Raw genomic sequence first — 14,381 nt, 5'->3', positions numbered from 1 at the left:
AAGGACCGCGGGGGCGCTACTCCCCGTCACCTCGCCACAAGGTGCCCTGCGGGCTTATTATTATTATTATTATAATTTTTACCACATACACACTTACTTGTTTCAATAAACCTACAGGAGATCGTAAATGTACTGACATCACAGTTCTCATAAGAGTGGACCAAGCTTCATTATGGAAGACTATAATAATGCTTGCTGTCGGTAAATTCTCCAAATTATATTGCACATTCCTACAACTGGATTAAAAATATATGAGTGTAGCATATGTGTGTGTGTTACAATTGAAAATGTAGAAATTTATGTCCTATACTGTTTATTATTTGTTATAGTTTATTTATTATATTACTGCTTGTTAGCTTAATTTTTCAAATTTTGTGCAGCGTTATTCTTATACAAGTAGAACAGAACTTTATTTTTTTACACAATGTGTCTGATAAGGAGCCAACTAGATGACATTATTTCATACTCTTCTACTTCCTCCTTAATATTCAAATTTTGTCAGGTTTCAGGTTTCAATCTATATAAGGGCCCATTAGCCGGAGCCCATTAGCCACAAGCTTAAAATGTGAATTTTAAACTACATCCTAATACTCACTGAAATTTGTATAATTAAAGTATAACGATAGAACTGTTTTATTTATAACTGAATCTTATTGTAAATGTGCAAAGAAAATATCACTTATTTCAAAACAAGCCTTTGTTCTGTTCTTTAAAGTTTTACTATTTAAACAGTTGTTCTTACTAACTCAAGGTTGCTCAAACTACAAAACAATTTATTTACCTTTCACTTCTCATGTCCGGCAGGCTTCTATTAATGGATATCTTATCACTAACAAGTATATTGTAGGAATGTAAAGCATACAATTCTCTGGCTGTAATTATTTCTCTCTGTGTCATTTGTACAGGCCGACCACCCTCACCTACACCTTCCACGGGAGCATAGTTATTGCTATTTACCATTTCTGCAAATTTAATGTTATAAACTATAAGCATATATGTTAACAAGGAATAACTTTATTATTAACCATAACATTAATTTGAATATTAAAATGTTTATGTATCTTAAATATGAATAAAAATTATACCCTCTGTTAAATTCCCTCCAGAGTTTCCACCAACATAATGACCAACTATTACTCTCATTCCTTTAGTATCAACATAAGAGTCTTGATCAAAGTGAATTCTACAACATTAACATAGTAAGATATTTACATTATCATATAATTCAATTTTTTATTTCAAAGTATTTATAATTCATTTTTGTACTGACCTATCATACCAATGTTTGTTATTTCGATTTTGTACTGTATTATATAAAAGTAAACTTGTATAAAGCATAACATTTACCAAAACAATTAAAATTATAACGAGACTTGTGATTTTCTTTCTTCGTCCTCTACAGAAATAATTCCAGACCTGCTATTTCAATGAATAAAATAATATAATTAGTATTTTTGTTTATTTTCTTAAAGTTTAACTTACAAATTTAAACTAATAAAAATAGATACTAACGACTTACTTTTTTAAACAGCATTTTTATTATTTTACATGCTTTGCAGCAAAAATTCAGGTAGCAAAATTACAGTATTTTCCTTCATAATTCATATTTATATGGACAAAAAAATTATGTTTATAGTGTCCTTAGGACACTGTCCTATCTGATCTCTTTTCAAGTTCCCAAAAAAAGTTTCGTAAGTCGCCAAACCCAGTCAACAGTCCTTTATCAAATGACAATCGACAATGACTTAAAATTGACAAGTGGCAGGACTAGGGATGAGTGTTAAGGAAGACTCGTTCTGTGGTGAATGGTCTTTCTCACAATCTGTTTTATTTTTGTTCATACTTAATTTTAATTTAATCTATGAATGGTGATAAATCAATCAAATCAATAGAAAATTTCAAAGACACAAGATTGATAAATATTTAAGAACTAGAGTTTATATTCAGAAATACCAATTAAAATATGTCATTCACATATCGTCATCTTGCTAGTTGACAAAACGTAGTAACTCGTTCTTATCTGTGGTAACTAGTTCATATCCTGTGTTGCCAAATGGCAAATACTTATTGATCGACGAAATATAGTCAAATAACAATTGGTGAATACTCAATAGTAAATAATAGCTTTTTAGCCTAAAATGTGAATTGGTAAATGACTAAATTTTAATTTAATTATAGATACTGAAATGCCCAGAAATCAAACAGAAAATTAGATTAGAGATTTATGCTATAACTTTTTATGCCTCATAATCTACCTGATTTTTATAATAACATAGCATTTTCTTAAATTTGTCACTTTCTGCTATTATACACTATACATTTATTTTTTTCAGGTCAAATTGTTCTATTTATTTAACTCGAAAACTTTAATTTGAAATGTCTAAATCTCGAGGAAATGATAGTTGGAATAAAATTCAAAACCCAAAAGCTAGAGGATGGAGCGGAGGCAAGCAATCTGGCCATCGCAGACCTCCTGGATTAAAAGGGAAAGAAATTGGACTTTATTACAGAAGTCTGCAGAAAAATCATAACAAAAAGGACAGAAAAGTGGTACTGAAATATGATAATATTTTAAATCCTCCTTATAGTTTACTAAAATGAACCTAATGTATATATATAATAATCAAATATTTTTCTCTACATGATAAACTCAAAGTAAATTTTGATTTTAAAAAAGTTAAACATTGGATTATTAGTATTACTTGAAAAACATTTTAGTAACAAACAAACAATATCTTCTATAGCAAATACTTATTTTAATCAAACATAAAATTGTCACCGTCACAGTTGTTTACACTATTTTTTTAATTCAAGTACAATCAATTTGCTGGAATGATGAATTGTTTCAAATTGTTTTATTAATTCTTGTTTTGAACAAATAATGTAGGTATATATTTTATGATGCAATAGAATCAATTAATTTTTAGATGAAACTCAAAATTCCATCTGCTGTACTAACAGATGTTGATAACAATTTAAAAATTATAGAAGATATTGCAGCTAGAGAAAATATATCAATAGCAAGCATGAATGATATATTATTTCAAAACGTTGAAATCCCAAAGAGAGAAAAAGTTAAAAGGAAAGAATGTGATTCATATATGGACAGTGAAAATGATGGTGATGATATTGTAATTAAAGACAAAAAAAGAAAAGATGTTGTAGAAAACTTAAATATATCTTTTAAGAATTATCAATCTGCTGCCACAGTTGAATATAAAAATAGCAATAAACTTATCAATAATGATGAATTAATAAAGGATGAACATAAGATGGATAGGAATAAAATGCCAGTTAAGTCTCACGAAGAAACAAGAGAAGAAATGTCAGAAAATACTAACACATCAAGTAGATCAGATTTTCTCCCAGTTGAAACGGGAGGTGTGTCAAGTAAAGAAACACCAGCATTTAAACCTAGCTGTGAGAAAGTTCATGCATTAAGACAACAAAAGCATTTTAAATATGGATATGAAGACATTATTACTGGAACTTTTCAGGAAAAATTAGATGAAAATCTCTCAAAGGGAATTCAAATATTAACATCAAATGCAGAAACATATAATCTTAATGAGTTATTACATACAGAATATAATAATATGTTGTCACTTTCTGCATATAAGAAGATGTTGGAGTTTCGTAAAATTTTACCTGCTTTTAAAAAGCGGGAACATATTTTAGATGTTATTGATAAAAATCAAGTCATTGTCATCAGTGGTGAAACTGGATGTGGAAAGTCAACTCAGGTATTATGATATATATTATGAATCTCACAAAATCTCTAGAGGAAGAGGAGACAAAAAATTTAATAAATATTAGCTCACTAATAAAAAAGAAACATCTATTATTCTATGTGAATCAAAACATGCTAAAAGAATAACATACATTTTAAATTTGAACTTATATTTTTAACAAATCTCATAATCATTTCAGATACCTCAATTAATTCTTGATCAGGCTATAACTATCAAAAAAGGTGCCAATACAAGAATTCTAGTCACGCAACCAAGAAGGATAGCAGCATCATCTCTTGCAATGAGAGTTGCTAATGAGAGAGCTGAAAGGCTCGGAGCTTCAGTAGGATATAGTGTAAGATTAGAAACGTAAGTATACCTACTTAGTATAAAACAAAGTTGCTTTCTACTTTCTGTCCGTATGCTTAAATCTATAAAACAAGACAATGGATTATTATTATATGGATATTTATAAACAAAAGCCTTTTTTTTGTACTATTCTTATGATATGATCCAACAAATATTGAAATAATTTAGCTTTATCCAGTAAAGCTTGAAATAATTTAGCTTAATAATTGTTTCATAAATATTCATTGCTCAGTAGTAATTGGCGAGATTTATGAACAAAATTATTAGCGTTATATTTCAAATTTTTTAATCATGTTTCAGAGTGGAATCAAGGCCTAGAGGGAGTATCATGTATTGTACTACTGGTGTTCTCTTAGTAGAACTAGAAGTTAATCAAGCATTAACAAACTTCAGCCACATAATATTGGATGAAGTCCATGAAAGAGATACTCACATAGATTTAGCTATGTGCATGTTAAAACAGGTAACTCTACTGTATTTTTAGAATGGGGGTCATGGGGGGCTCAGTAATGCAAGTTTCACAAGTTATGCGTGAATTTAGTTGCTTGTCTAATTGTTACATGCAACTAACTTCAGGCACAACTTGTGAAAGCACAAAATTGGTCAAGTAAAAAGAATGCAGAAATTGGTAAATACTGTAAATTGTATTTGCATTTGCCCACATTTCACAGAGCCCCCTCTGATCCTAACTGAATACACTGTCATATTTCTTTACTGTCTCTTAAATATACTACAAAGTGTTCTATTTTTTTATCATGCAATTACTTCAATGCACTATAACCAGAAAACGTGGGTATAATTTGCATGTCAAATAATAACTTGTGTTAACTAAGACTTATGAACCCTCTTAACATTTGTATCAATGAATTTTAGATTTTAAGAAAACGCAAAGATCTGAGGCTTATTTTGATGAGTGCAACGCTGGATGCAGATGTACTTTCTAAGTACTTTGACGATTGTCCAGTCGTTCACATTGAAGGCCTTGCGTACCCCGTTGAAGATGTCTATCTAGAAGATGTCCTAAAATTCACCAACTTTAAATTGGAAGAAGATAATCCAAAACCTAATGTCCCTGTATGGATGAAATATAGGAATAAGGGTAAAACATTCGTCGAGCCAGATGAAATGCGGAAAGATATACAATATAAGGCAGAAATTGGTAAAGTCATATCGGCAATTTTTTTTTTACTTTTCTTTCAATAAAATTAAAAATGATCACGAAAACTCATATATGTTGTATAGTTGATTGGATCTTAGACTGATTAAAAATTTATTTAATCTTCACCTTATCACAGTTATTACGAAATTTATAAAAGCAACCTTAGAATATCAAATACCTAATTAATTTGCATTTTCCAGCGCCATGGCTCGAGTCAGTTAAAAAGGATTTGACCCCTCATGTCTACAAAACACTGCAAGATTCACGAATAGAAAAATTAAACATTGATCTCATACTTGACCTGCTAATTTATATCTGTAAAGGAAAGCCGGGAGCAATATTAGTATTTCTACCAGGAATGGGAGAAATTGGCAAGCTGATAAAATTAATGGAAACTAGCAATCACTTTCCGAGTTCGAGATACGAAATATATCCCTTGCATTCAAAATTAGCTACATTAGAACAACACAAAATATTTGATAGACCCCAGGATGGTGTACGAAAAATTATAATCGCGACTAACATTGCTGAGACGTCCATAACAATTGATGATATTGTTTATGTCATAGACTGTGGTCGAATTAAAATAAGCGGATTAAACGTTGTTCAAAATATATCCACCTTGAAAATAGAGTGGGTTGCGAAAGCTAATTTGCGGCAAAGGTAAGAATGGTCACTTTTTATGTTTGTTTTTTCTAAATTTGATATTTCTTCTTATTTTATACTAGCTAAAAATGTACTTATGCTCTATTAGGAGCTTTATATAGAAATAAAACCCCTCCTTTATTTGGAATAGAATTCAATAAACATCATAACATTTTTAAATCTTAATATTAAATAAATTAAATGTCACATTATGTGTCCGCGATGGACTCCTAAACTACTCAACCGATTTTAGTCAACTTTGCGAACCATTTTGATCCAACTAAAAATATATGATAGCTTATATACAATTGCGATAAATGACCACCCGGGCGGCGCCGGGGCGTGCAACTAGCAAATGTATAAATTATATTTCAGACGTGGTCGTGCCGGTCGCTGCCAGCCCGGTATCTGCTATCACCTATTAACTTCATATCGTGCCAATCAGCTCCCTGACCGACTGTTACCAGAACTGCAGAGAAGTAACCTCTTAGAACCAGTATTGATGGTAAAGAAATTGCGTCTCGGTATGGCCGTGGAAGCTTTTGAAATGGTGCCATCACCACCAGCTAAAAGCACTGTTGAATGGGCTGTGAGACATTTACAAAAGTGAGTACAGAAGAATCAACTTATCAGTAATTTTTAATTTCCTTCTGCGTTGAACCTACTTATGTGTGTATTATTGGCAATGTGTATTATGAAGTAAAAGTTTCTTTCCACCTTGAAAAATGTATTTAATATAAGGATTTCAAAAGCAACATATAGCAACACCGGTAGTGTTGCTCTATATTTCACATATTATCAAAATTAGTGCAATCCTGCGCTGTCTAACACAGTGATTTCAACCACTGTTCAAATTACAAATATTGCAAATATTGCAAATATACAATAATGTTAATATTATTAAATTATATCATTTAAAAAGTAAAATATTTTAATGAATACCTTAATAAACGTGTAGTTATTGTAGTATATTTCGTATATTTAAAAAATTTTGTTATAAACTATTTATCTGTATAAATGTGTTGTAGTAAGTAAATAATTTTTATCTTTTTTTTTTTGTGTGCCGCTAAATTTTGAAATCGTTAAATATGTGACGCAACAAAAAAAGGTTAAGAATCACTGAACTCTAACATATATATTCCTATTAGTAAGGAAACCACTAACCCAAACCTTTATTAGATACATGTGTTCTTGTCGTTTACCAAACTAGATATCCATTTTATTGGACTCTGTTAAGAACACACGTTAATACGCAAATTAATAAAAATAAAATAAGAGTATTGCTCTCCAACAGGTGTGGAGCGTTAGATGACAAGGAAACTTTAACTCCGCTTGGCTGGCACTTGGCCCGGCTGCCGATACACCCCGCGGCGGGGAAGTTGCTGTTGCTAGGGGCACTATTCGGCTGTCTCGATAGGGCCGCCAGTGTTGCCGCTGTGTGGAGTTTTAAAGACCCCTTCGTACTTGTACTCGGTAAAACGCTGATTTTTAGCAAATGAAGCAGTGTGAAAATATGACAATTCTTAAATGTTACCATTTATTTTTAACTTGTACAGTGATGTATGATAAAATAATTGCTAACCATTTTCATTATCATCACATTTTCTTTCTATTAAACCCAATATTTTTCGCATTATTAGTATTAAATCGAGATTTCTTTTCCCAATCTCGTTCATATGCTGGTTGCGTGCTGACAAAAACCCGCAAATATAGTTTTTAAATACACCAAACCTAACCCATCATATCAAATGCCCATTTCACTATTAAAATTCTACAAAGTTTACAAATAGATAGATTACCTATAATTTACCGATAACTAATGCATTAAATTATTAGCCCTATGTATATGACCACAATTTGTCGACCGATTACAATCTCACGGGAATCTAGTCACGGTGACATACATATTATCACGAAAAAAGTATTCATTAATGTATTAATTTTAATTAAGTATAAAACACAAAATTTTCAATGAAATATTAAAATGGCCGTCTACTCAATTATCATATCACTTTAGAATAAACAATTAACAAAGCTCAAATTCTAGGCAAGGAGTTCGAAATGAAACAGATAAAACGATCGTTGGCTTTAGGCGAGCCGAGCGACCATGTAGCCATATCCGAGGCCATAATGCAATGGGAAAACCTTCCAAGCAGAGAGAAACGCTCATTTGCGTATGAAAACTTTCTATCGAACAATACATTGGAACTTCTCCGGGATATGAAGAGACAATTGGGAGATAATTTGAAGCAAATGGGCTTCTTGGCCAACGGCGATGTACGGTCAGAGTGGGAGAATCGTAATTGGAATAATATCAGTCTTTTCAAAGCAATAGTTGCTGCAGCATTGTATCCAAATTTAGCACAAGTTCAGTAAGTTTTTAGTTATATTTCTAAATATACGGTCGATAATAACATAAACAATCAAAAATATTATGTGGCACTCGTATTTTTAAAAACATTATCCATCAGCTATTAAATGAAGTAATTTTACACATGTTACAAGAAATAAAATTTACAGTTGGCGTAATTTGAAAAGTTACAAAAGGCCTGCAAAGATAACAGTATACTGTCCAGATGATGGCAAGGTGAAGGTACACCCCAGCAGTGTAATGACGCAACAAACATCGAGAAAACATGCCCCTTCTAAGGAACAGCTTTGCAATAATCCTGGTGCAAACTGGCTTGTATACTGGCTCAAACAGAAATCCAGTGATTTATTCCTTATAGAAGTTACTCTTGTTTACACGCTACCGCTACTTTTCTTTGGAGAGTTTTTCGTTCAAGAAGGTATGATATAATTATTTCAATGGATATTAAATGATGGAATTTTGCATATTGTGGCACAAACAAATTTGTAACTATATAAAGAGAGCCATCACCATACACCACAAGATATTTATTGAGAGTTTATATCAATTATTTGTAATTAATGTCATAAAAATATTTTGAAAAGAATTCTTTAAAATTATCCCCTTTTACAGATCCCGAAAATTCGGACAACTGTTTTATGACAATGTCAAATATAAATGTGCAGTGCGATAAAAACACCACTAACAGAATCCTGAAACTTCGCTATTTGCTGGATAAAGTTTTAGCTAACAAAATTATGACTACAACTACGAATTCTGTTAAGCATAGTGAATTTGAAGAACAGGTTTTAAAGTAAGAATTTCATTTATATTTAAACTAGTAGTTACTCATATTTTTACTTAAAATGCTACTACTATTTACATGAATCTTGTTATTGCCCTTAGTTCTTTATAGTAATAGGTCAAGTGGACGTCAACATTACTGGTCCAAATGATAACATTTTCACAATCAATCACACTGAGAAAATTTGCACTTAGAAATTCACACTGCCACAGAAACGGGAGTAATATTTGAAACATTGCTGCAGCATGGGGTTATATAACGTCATTGGTTCCCATAAAGACCTAGTATTTTAAAGCATATCGCCAAAAACCAGTAATCAAATCGATATACGCATTTAAAATTTATTTTCCCCCACATTTCCGACAAGGTTAAAAAAGTGAAATAGAAAATAATACAATGTTTTAACATTTAATTTATAAAGTTAATAGTATAACATTTTTTATTTGTTCTAGTGCTGTGATACAGCTTATAACTGCAGAAGATGAACAGGCTGACTATTACGATGACGGTTCCGTATCGGATACCTCGGACAATGATTACAGTGCTCCATATTAAAATAATAAATTATTGAATTTACGTTTTTGTTTTTCATTAATAATCATTACCATGATGAGAATTTTTATATGAGTTCACCTTTATCCAATACTTTTAAATAACATAAAACGTGGCAACATTTCACGTATCATTATCGCAATACAAAACTTTATCAGTCAATGGACTAATGACCTTGATTATAATTAAAACAGTTGATAGCTAACCTATCTATACAGAGTAAACAATCAAGTCCTAGCAATGATGCAAAGAAATATTAAAGCAAGTATCTTAAATTTAAACACTGTATATTTACAATTATTTTCTAATATTAAATTCCTATAATTTTTAGAGATTATTATTACGGCCTATTGTCTTAACCAGGTATATAAGCACTCAAAACGAATATCTCATAATAAATGAAGAAAATGGTACTAAGGAAATTACTCTGAACCATGAAAAATCTAAGTAAGGACTATTTTATTACCATTAAGATGCACACATATTATAATATTTCAAAGTTTTAATATAAACTATTTTTCTGTACAGAAATTCTCTTTCTTTTGATATGATGAACAAACTTATTGAAGCACTCAATCATAATATCAATGAACCATCCCTAAGAGCTATTGTTTTATCAGCAAATGGTAATGTATTTTCCGCCGGACATAACCTAAAGGAATTAGTAAGTTTTCATTTTAGACAGTTTTGTAAAAGTTCAAATTCATTATCAAACTAATAGGTTTCTTACACTATCATGCTGCAATGTATATTCGTTTTATTCTTTATTTTAAACTGAATTGTTTTTGTCAATAAGCAACAATCTACTGGAATTGACCAACACAAGCTAATTTTTAATAAAGCCTCTGAATTGATGACATCAATAATTAAGAGTCCTGTGCCAGTGATAGCAAAGGTAATTAAATGCCATGATATAGTATTTGTTTTTATTTTTAAGCAGTAAATAGATATTAATAGGTAATATTGTTAGGTAAATGGATTTGCAGCTGCAGCTGGATGTCAACTAGTGGCAACTTGTGATATGATTGTATGCTCTCAAAATAGCAAATTTTCTACACCTGGGTATGAAATAAACATTGACTACAGAATTCATTTCACATTTCTATTGCTCGTTTTATTTTTGTATTAAAACTTGATGTCTGACTCACAACAATTTCGTCATATATTTCCTTATTTCACAAGTAATAGTAACCTAAAATATAATGCAATAAAAAATTTCAGGGCTAATTTCGGTATTTTTTGCTCTACTCCTGGGATAGCTGTTGGAAGAAGCATACCCAAATCACGTGCAATGTATATGTTACTAACTGGTTTGTAGTTTAATAACATTTGCCCTTTAGATTAATACAAATAATATTTTATTATGGGTATAATCTTATATTTTTAACAGGTGAACCTTTGACTGCTCAAGAAGCGTATGAGAGTGGATTAGTTACTAAAGTTGTACCATCTGAAAAATTAGATGGTGAAGTAAATAACATCATAGATAAAATTAAACACAAAAGCCGCAGTGTAATTGCACTTGGAAAAGAATTCTATTACAAACAAATTGAACTAAACATTTTCGATGCTTATAAATTGGGAGAAGAGATAATGGTAAAAAATATAAACTCAAGTGACGGACAAGAAGGAATAAGAAGCTTTATTGAGAAACGAAAGCCTGTTTGGAATAATAATATGCAAGGATAATAACTGTGATTAATAAAAATACTGTTTTATTTACACCTATATTTATTAATTACTATAATAAACATTTAATGATATCCAAAGCAAACAAAAAATGTAAGCAGACTACTTCACATTTGCACATATATACAACACAAAATATAATATGTATGTAGCATATTTTGTATCATTACATTCTTTCAATAACATATAAAATTATTGTGTGTAATATAAACCATACTATGAAGAAGTGCAATGTGCATTTAATGAACTAATATTTATGGTTATTATTGTCTGTGGATAAAAATGTTCATTCTCAATTAATAATTTATCAAATTCAAACAATGTTTTACACAAAAATACAAAAACTTGTGCAACTTTTCCACTAAAACTACTTAATGATTTATTTTTTTTAATGTGAAAGTCATTTATGATTTTTCATAGTAGCCCTAAATAACTTTTGAGAATGTATTACATTTGGCCAAACTTACACATAATTTTTTTTAATATTAAAAGCTGTGTAAATTTCCATTAAAATTTAAACAGAGACCTAATGGATCTTATTCTCTAGAACTAGTAAATAAAAAGTATTAGATTTGGTATTTAGTAATGACAGCCAGGAATATGCTTCATTATAACAGATACAATGAATCTAAATAATGGTGCAATGGAGCATTTATAGCAGAAAAAGGATACTTCTTGAATTTTCTATTAAAGTTCACACCTATACTATCAATGGTATTCAATGTTTAAAATGTATGCATCAATCCAATATAACATGATGTATGCTAGAACAAAATGAATTGGTAATTTCATAAAATACTGTATAATTATGGCAAAATTATAGCATACTTGCATAATATTATGTTATGTTACCCATTCACAAAAGCCACAAAATATTATAGACATTGAATATAATCATAGCTCTCAATATAAAATGCAGTGGAAAGTAAGATAATAAATCCGACCCTTACATTACACAATAAATATATTGGTATATAATTAAATTACATACAAATTTAGTCTTTCAATTCAAGTTAGTTTGACAGCATGTATAAAATGTTGTCCAGCCTTTTGGGAATGTATGGTATACATTCCCAAGATCCCTGTTGGATTTAGTCTCACTTCTTGGCTAGTTCATTGGACAGCCAGTCCAACCCCTCATAGAGACCCTGGCCTTGAGTTGCACATGTTGCTTGGATATACCACTACAAGTAAAACATTTTATTAATAATAGATATTATTATATAACAGGTAAAAATATAACAAAATACTCACACGACGGTTTCTTAAATTGTTAAGGTTGAGAGCATTTGTAAGTTCTGCTGCTGTCATAGCATTTGGCATGTCTTGCTTGTTCGCGAACACCAGAATTACAGCATCCCTTAGTTCATCTTCTTTCAACTGCAAAAAGAAAAATGCTAAGTAAATATAAATAACATTTGGGAGTTGAGCATGCTTCAATACGAATTGGGCCAGATCGCACTGGGGAAGTTCCACACCCCCACAGAAAACCAGCAAAAAATAATAGTCTGCAATTGACTGGAGGAGCCGGAGGCCTATTTCCTTCTCCTCACCCTTCCCAGTCCATTCCTTCTTTCCAGTCATCAATCCTTTCCTTATCCCTTAAAAGCAGGCAGCGCATTCTCAGAGGTCTGAGCCTCTGCAAATGTTCATGGGCAGTGTTAATTGTTTACCATCAAGCAAACCACCAGCTCAGTTGCCCGCTATGACCTAAAAAAAACATATATTATGTTGTCAATCATCTGAATACCACATACCATATTGGCTAGTTCATTCTCAGCTTCTGCTATTCTTTTAGTATCACTGGAATCTACAACAAATATAAGCCCTTGGGTATTTTGGTAATAGTGACGCCATAAAGGCCGGATTTTGTCTTGGCCACCAACATCCCAAACAGTGAAACTTATATTTCTGTACTCAACAGTTTCTACATTGAAGCCAATGGTTGGTATTGTTGTCACAATCTCGCCCAACTTAAGTTTATAAAGTATGGTAGTTTTGCCAGCGGCATCAAGTCCAACTGAAAATAAGTTAAATTACAATTCAAAATTTACGATCGTTTAATAAATATAACGGCTTATAAGTCAATAAAAAATGTTCTACGTAATCTGAATATGGTTCTGTCATCACTCACCCATTAGAATACGCATCTGTTTTTTTCCAAAAAGCCTCGTAAAAACACTTGAAATAGTTAAACCCATTCTGATATCTTAAATAATTTGCCCAGGTTTATATATAAGAGAATGTGAATCACTTTGAAAAGATTCCCCTACAATTTAATTGTACAACACATAAACCCACAACACCATACAATATACGTCAATTTCTGATTCGTCGACGCATTAATCGTCATTATTCACGGTAGTAAGGCCACGAAAAAAGTCCCACGATTAAAGTATGAACTATAATTGACAGATCGGTCAAATTACAGAAAAAAGTCACGATTTGCCACTACCGTGATTAGACCCATAAAGAAAAAAATATAAGCTTTGATGAAATGAAGACTTGCATTGATATAAATTCAAAAAAAAGTAATGTTATAATAATTATTTTCTGTCTATTCGATACTCTTGCATTAACTAAATGAATCATTTACAATATACTAGAGCAGTATGTCCTTTAATCCACTCCAAGATCTATTTTCCCCAAACCCTGGGCAACATTCCATTAGGCGCTTATAGCGCCGTCCCTACAGAACTTCTTTCATGGCACAATCTGTAGATAAAATGGCAATAATAATGATTATGATTATCGATCTTCCATGTTTTCAAATAATAAAGATTCCTATCTATTACTTTTTTCATAAAAATATAACTGTTGCTGAAAGGGAAATTTTATAAAGTTAATGTCTTCATTAGTCATAGTGATAATCTTCTATAAGAGTACCTTAATATTAAGGTTTTATTTGAGCATACGATTTAAGTTTTTATTGAACGAATGAAGTGTTTTTCTCAGCGTGTTTAGTGATTTTAGAAAACAGATGTTTGTCTTCGCAAAAAAAGGTCTAGATACTATTAAGTAACATAGTAATAATGTTGCCATACTAAACTTGTGTTTGCAATGTAATTATAGCCTAAAACA

General features: G+C 31.0%; 4 protein-coding genes across 5 annotated transcripts in view; 2 read left to right on the top strand and 2 right to left on the bottom strand.

Moving 5' to 3' along the window:
- Window positions 1-1,726, bottom strand: part of LOC119840059 (polypeptide N-acetylgalactosaminyltransferase 3-like) — a 5,687-nt gene extending 3,961 nt beyond the window's left edge. The window contains exons 1-5 of one of the 2 annotated variants that reach the window (XM_038366558.1): window positions 1,520-1,726; window positions 1,271-1,419; window positions 1,086-1,183; window positions 782-962; window positions 98-236 (exon numbers count right to left, since the gene is read on the bottom strand). In XM_038366558.1, the coding sequence (XP_038222486.1) occupies window positions 98-236; window positions 782-962; window positions 1,086-1,183; window positions 1,271-1,419; window positions 1,520-1,534 (582 nt within the window). In that variant the 5' untranslated portion in view covers window positions 1,535-1,726. The remainder of the gene's footprint in view (window positions 1-97; window positions 237-781; window positions 963-1,085; window positions 1,184-1,270; window positions 1,420-1,519) is intronic. The other variant, XM_038366559.1, reaches the window with a different exon arrangement.
- A 306-nt stretch (window positions 1,727-2,032) lies between these two features.
- LOC119840295 (ATP-dependent DNA/RNA helicase DHX36-like) lies at window positions 2,033-9,633 on the top strand. Its single transcript, XM_038366846.1, has 13 exons — window positions 2,033-2,148; window positions 2,334-2,550; window positions 2,928-3,743; window positions 3,931-4,100; window positions 4,401-4,563; window positions 4,974-5,259; window positions 5,460-5,922; window positions 6,280-6,510; window positions 7,199-7,377; window positions 7,952-8,276; window positions 8,425-8,693; window positions 8,888-9,068; window positions 9,512-9,633. The coding sequence occupies exons 2-13, from the start codon at window positions 2,377-2,379 to the stop codon at window positions 9,612-9,614; spliced, it is 3,360 nt and encodes a 1,119-aa protein (XP_038222774.1). The 5' UTR covers window positions 2,033-2,148; window positions 2,334-2,376; the 3' UTR covers window positions 9,615-9,633.
- Window positions 9,634-9,690: 57 nt separating this feature from the next.
- LOC119840296 (enoyl-CoA hydratase domain-containing protein 3, mitochondrial) lies at window positions 9,691-11,313 on the top strand. The gene is made up of 7 exons (XM_038366847.1): window positions 9,691-9,872; window positions 9,943-10,058; window positions 10,140-10,275; window positions 10,408-10,506; window positions 10,582-10,673; window positions 10,833-10,921; window positions 11,002-11,313. The coding sequence occupies exons 1-7, from the start codon at window positions 9,852-9,854 to the stop codon at window positions 11,298-11,300; spliced, it is 852 nt and encodes a 283-aa protein (XP_038222775.1). The 5' UTR covers window positions 9,691-9,851; the 3' UTR covers window positions 11,301-11,313.
- A 403-nt stretch (window positions 11,314-11,716) lies between these two features.
- LOC119840297 (ADP-ribosylation factor 2) lies at window positions 11,717-13,646 on the bottom strand. The gene is made up of 4 exons (XM_038366848.1): window positions 13,435-13,646; window positions 13,058-13,320; window positions 12,555-12,680; window positions 11,717-12,484 (listed from the first exon to the last, which is right to left on the bottom strand). Exons 1-4 carry the CDS (start codon window positions 13,499-13,501, stop codon window positions 12,398-12,400), a joined length of 543 nt encoding a protein of 180 aa, XP_038222776.1. The 5' UTR covers window positions 13,502-13,646; the 3' UTR covers window positions 11,717-12,397.
- Between the last annotated feature and the right edge of the window lie 735 nt (window positions 13,647-14,381).

The sequence above is a fragment of the Zerene cesonia genome, chromosome 5 (genome assembly GCF_012273895.1).
Source record: "Zerene cesonia ecotype Mississippi chromosome 5, Zerene_cesonia_1.1, whole genome shotgun sequence".
Taxonomy (NCBI): domain Eukaryota; kingdom Metazoa; phylum Arthropoda; class Insecta; order Lepidoptera; family Pieridae; genus Zerene; species Zerene cesonia.
The sequence above is the reverse complement of the archived record's forward strand: the minus strand, read 5'-3'. Positions and strand labels throughout refer to the sequence as shown.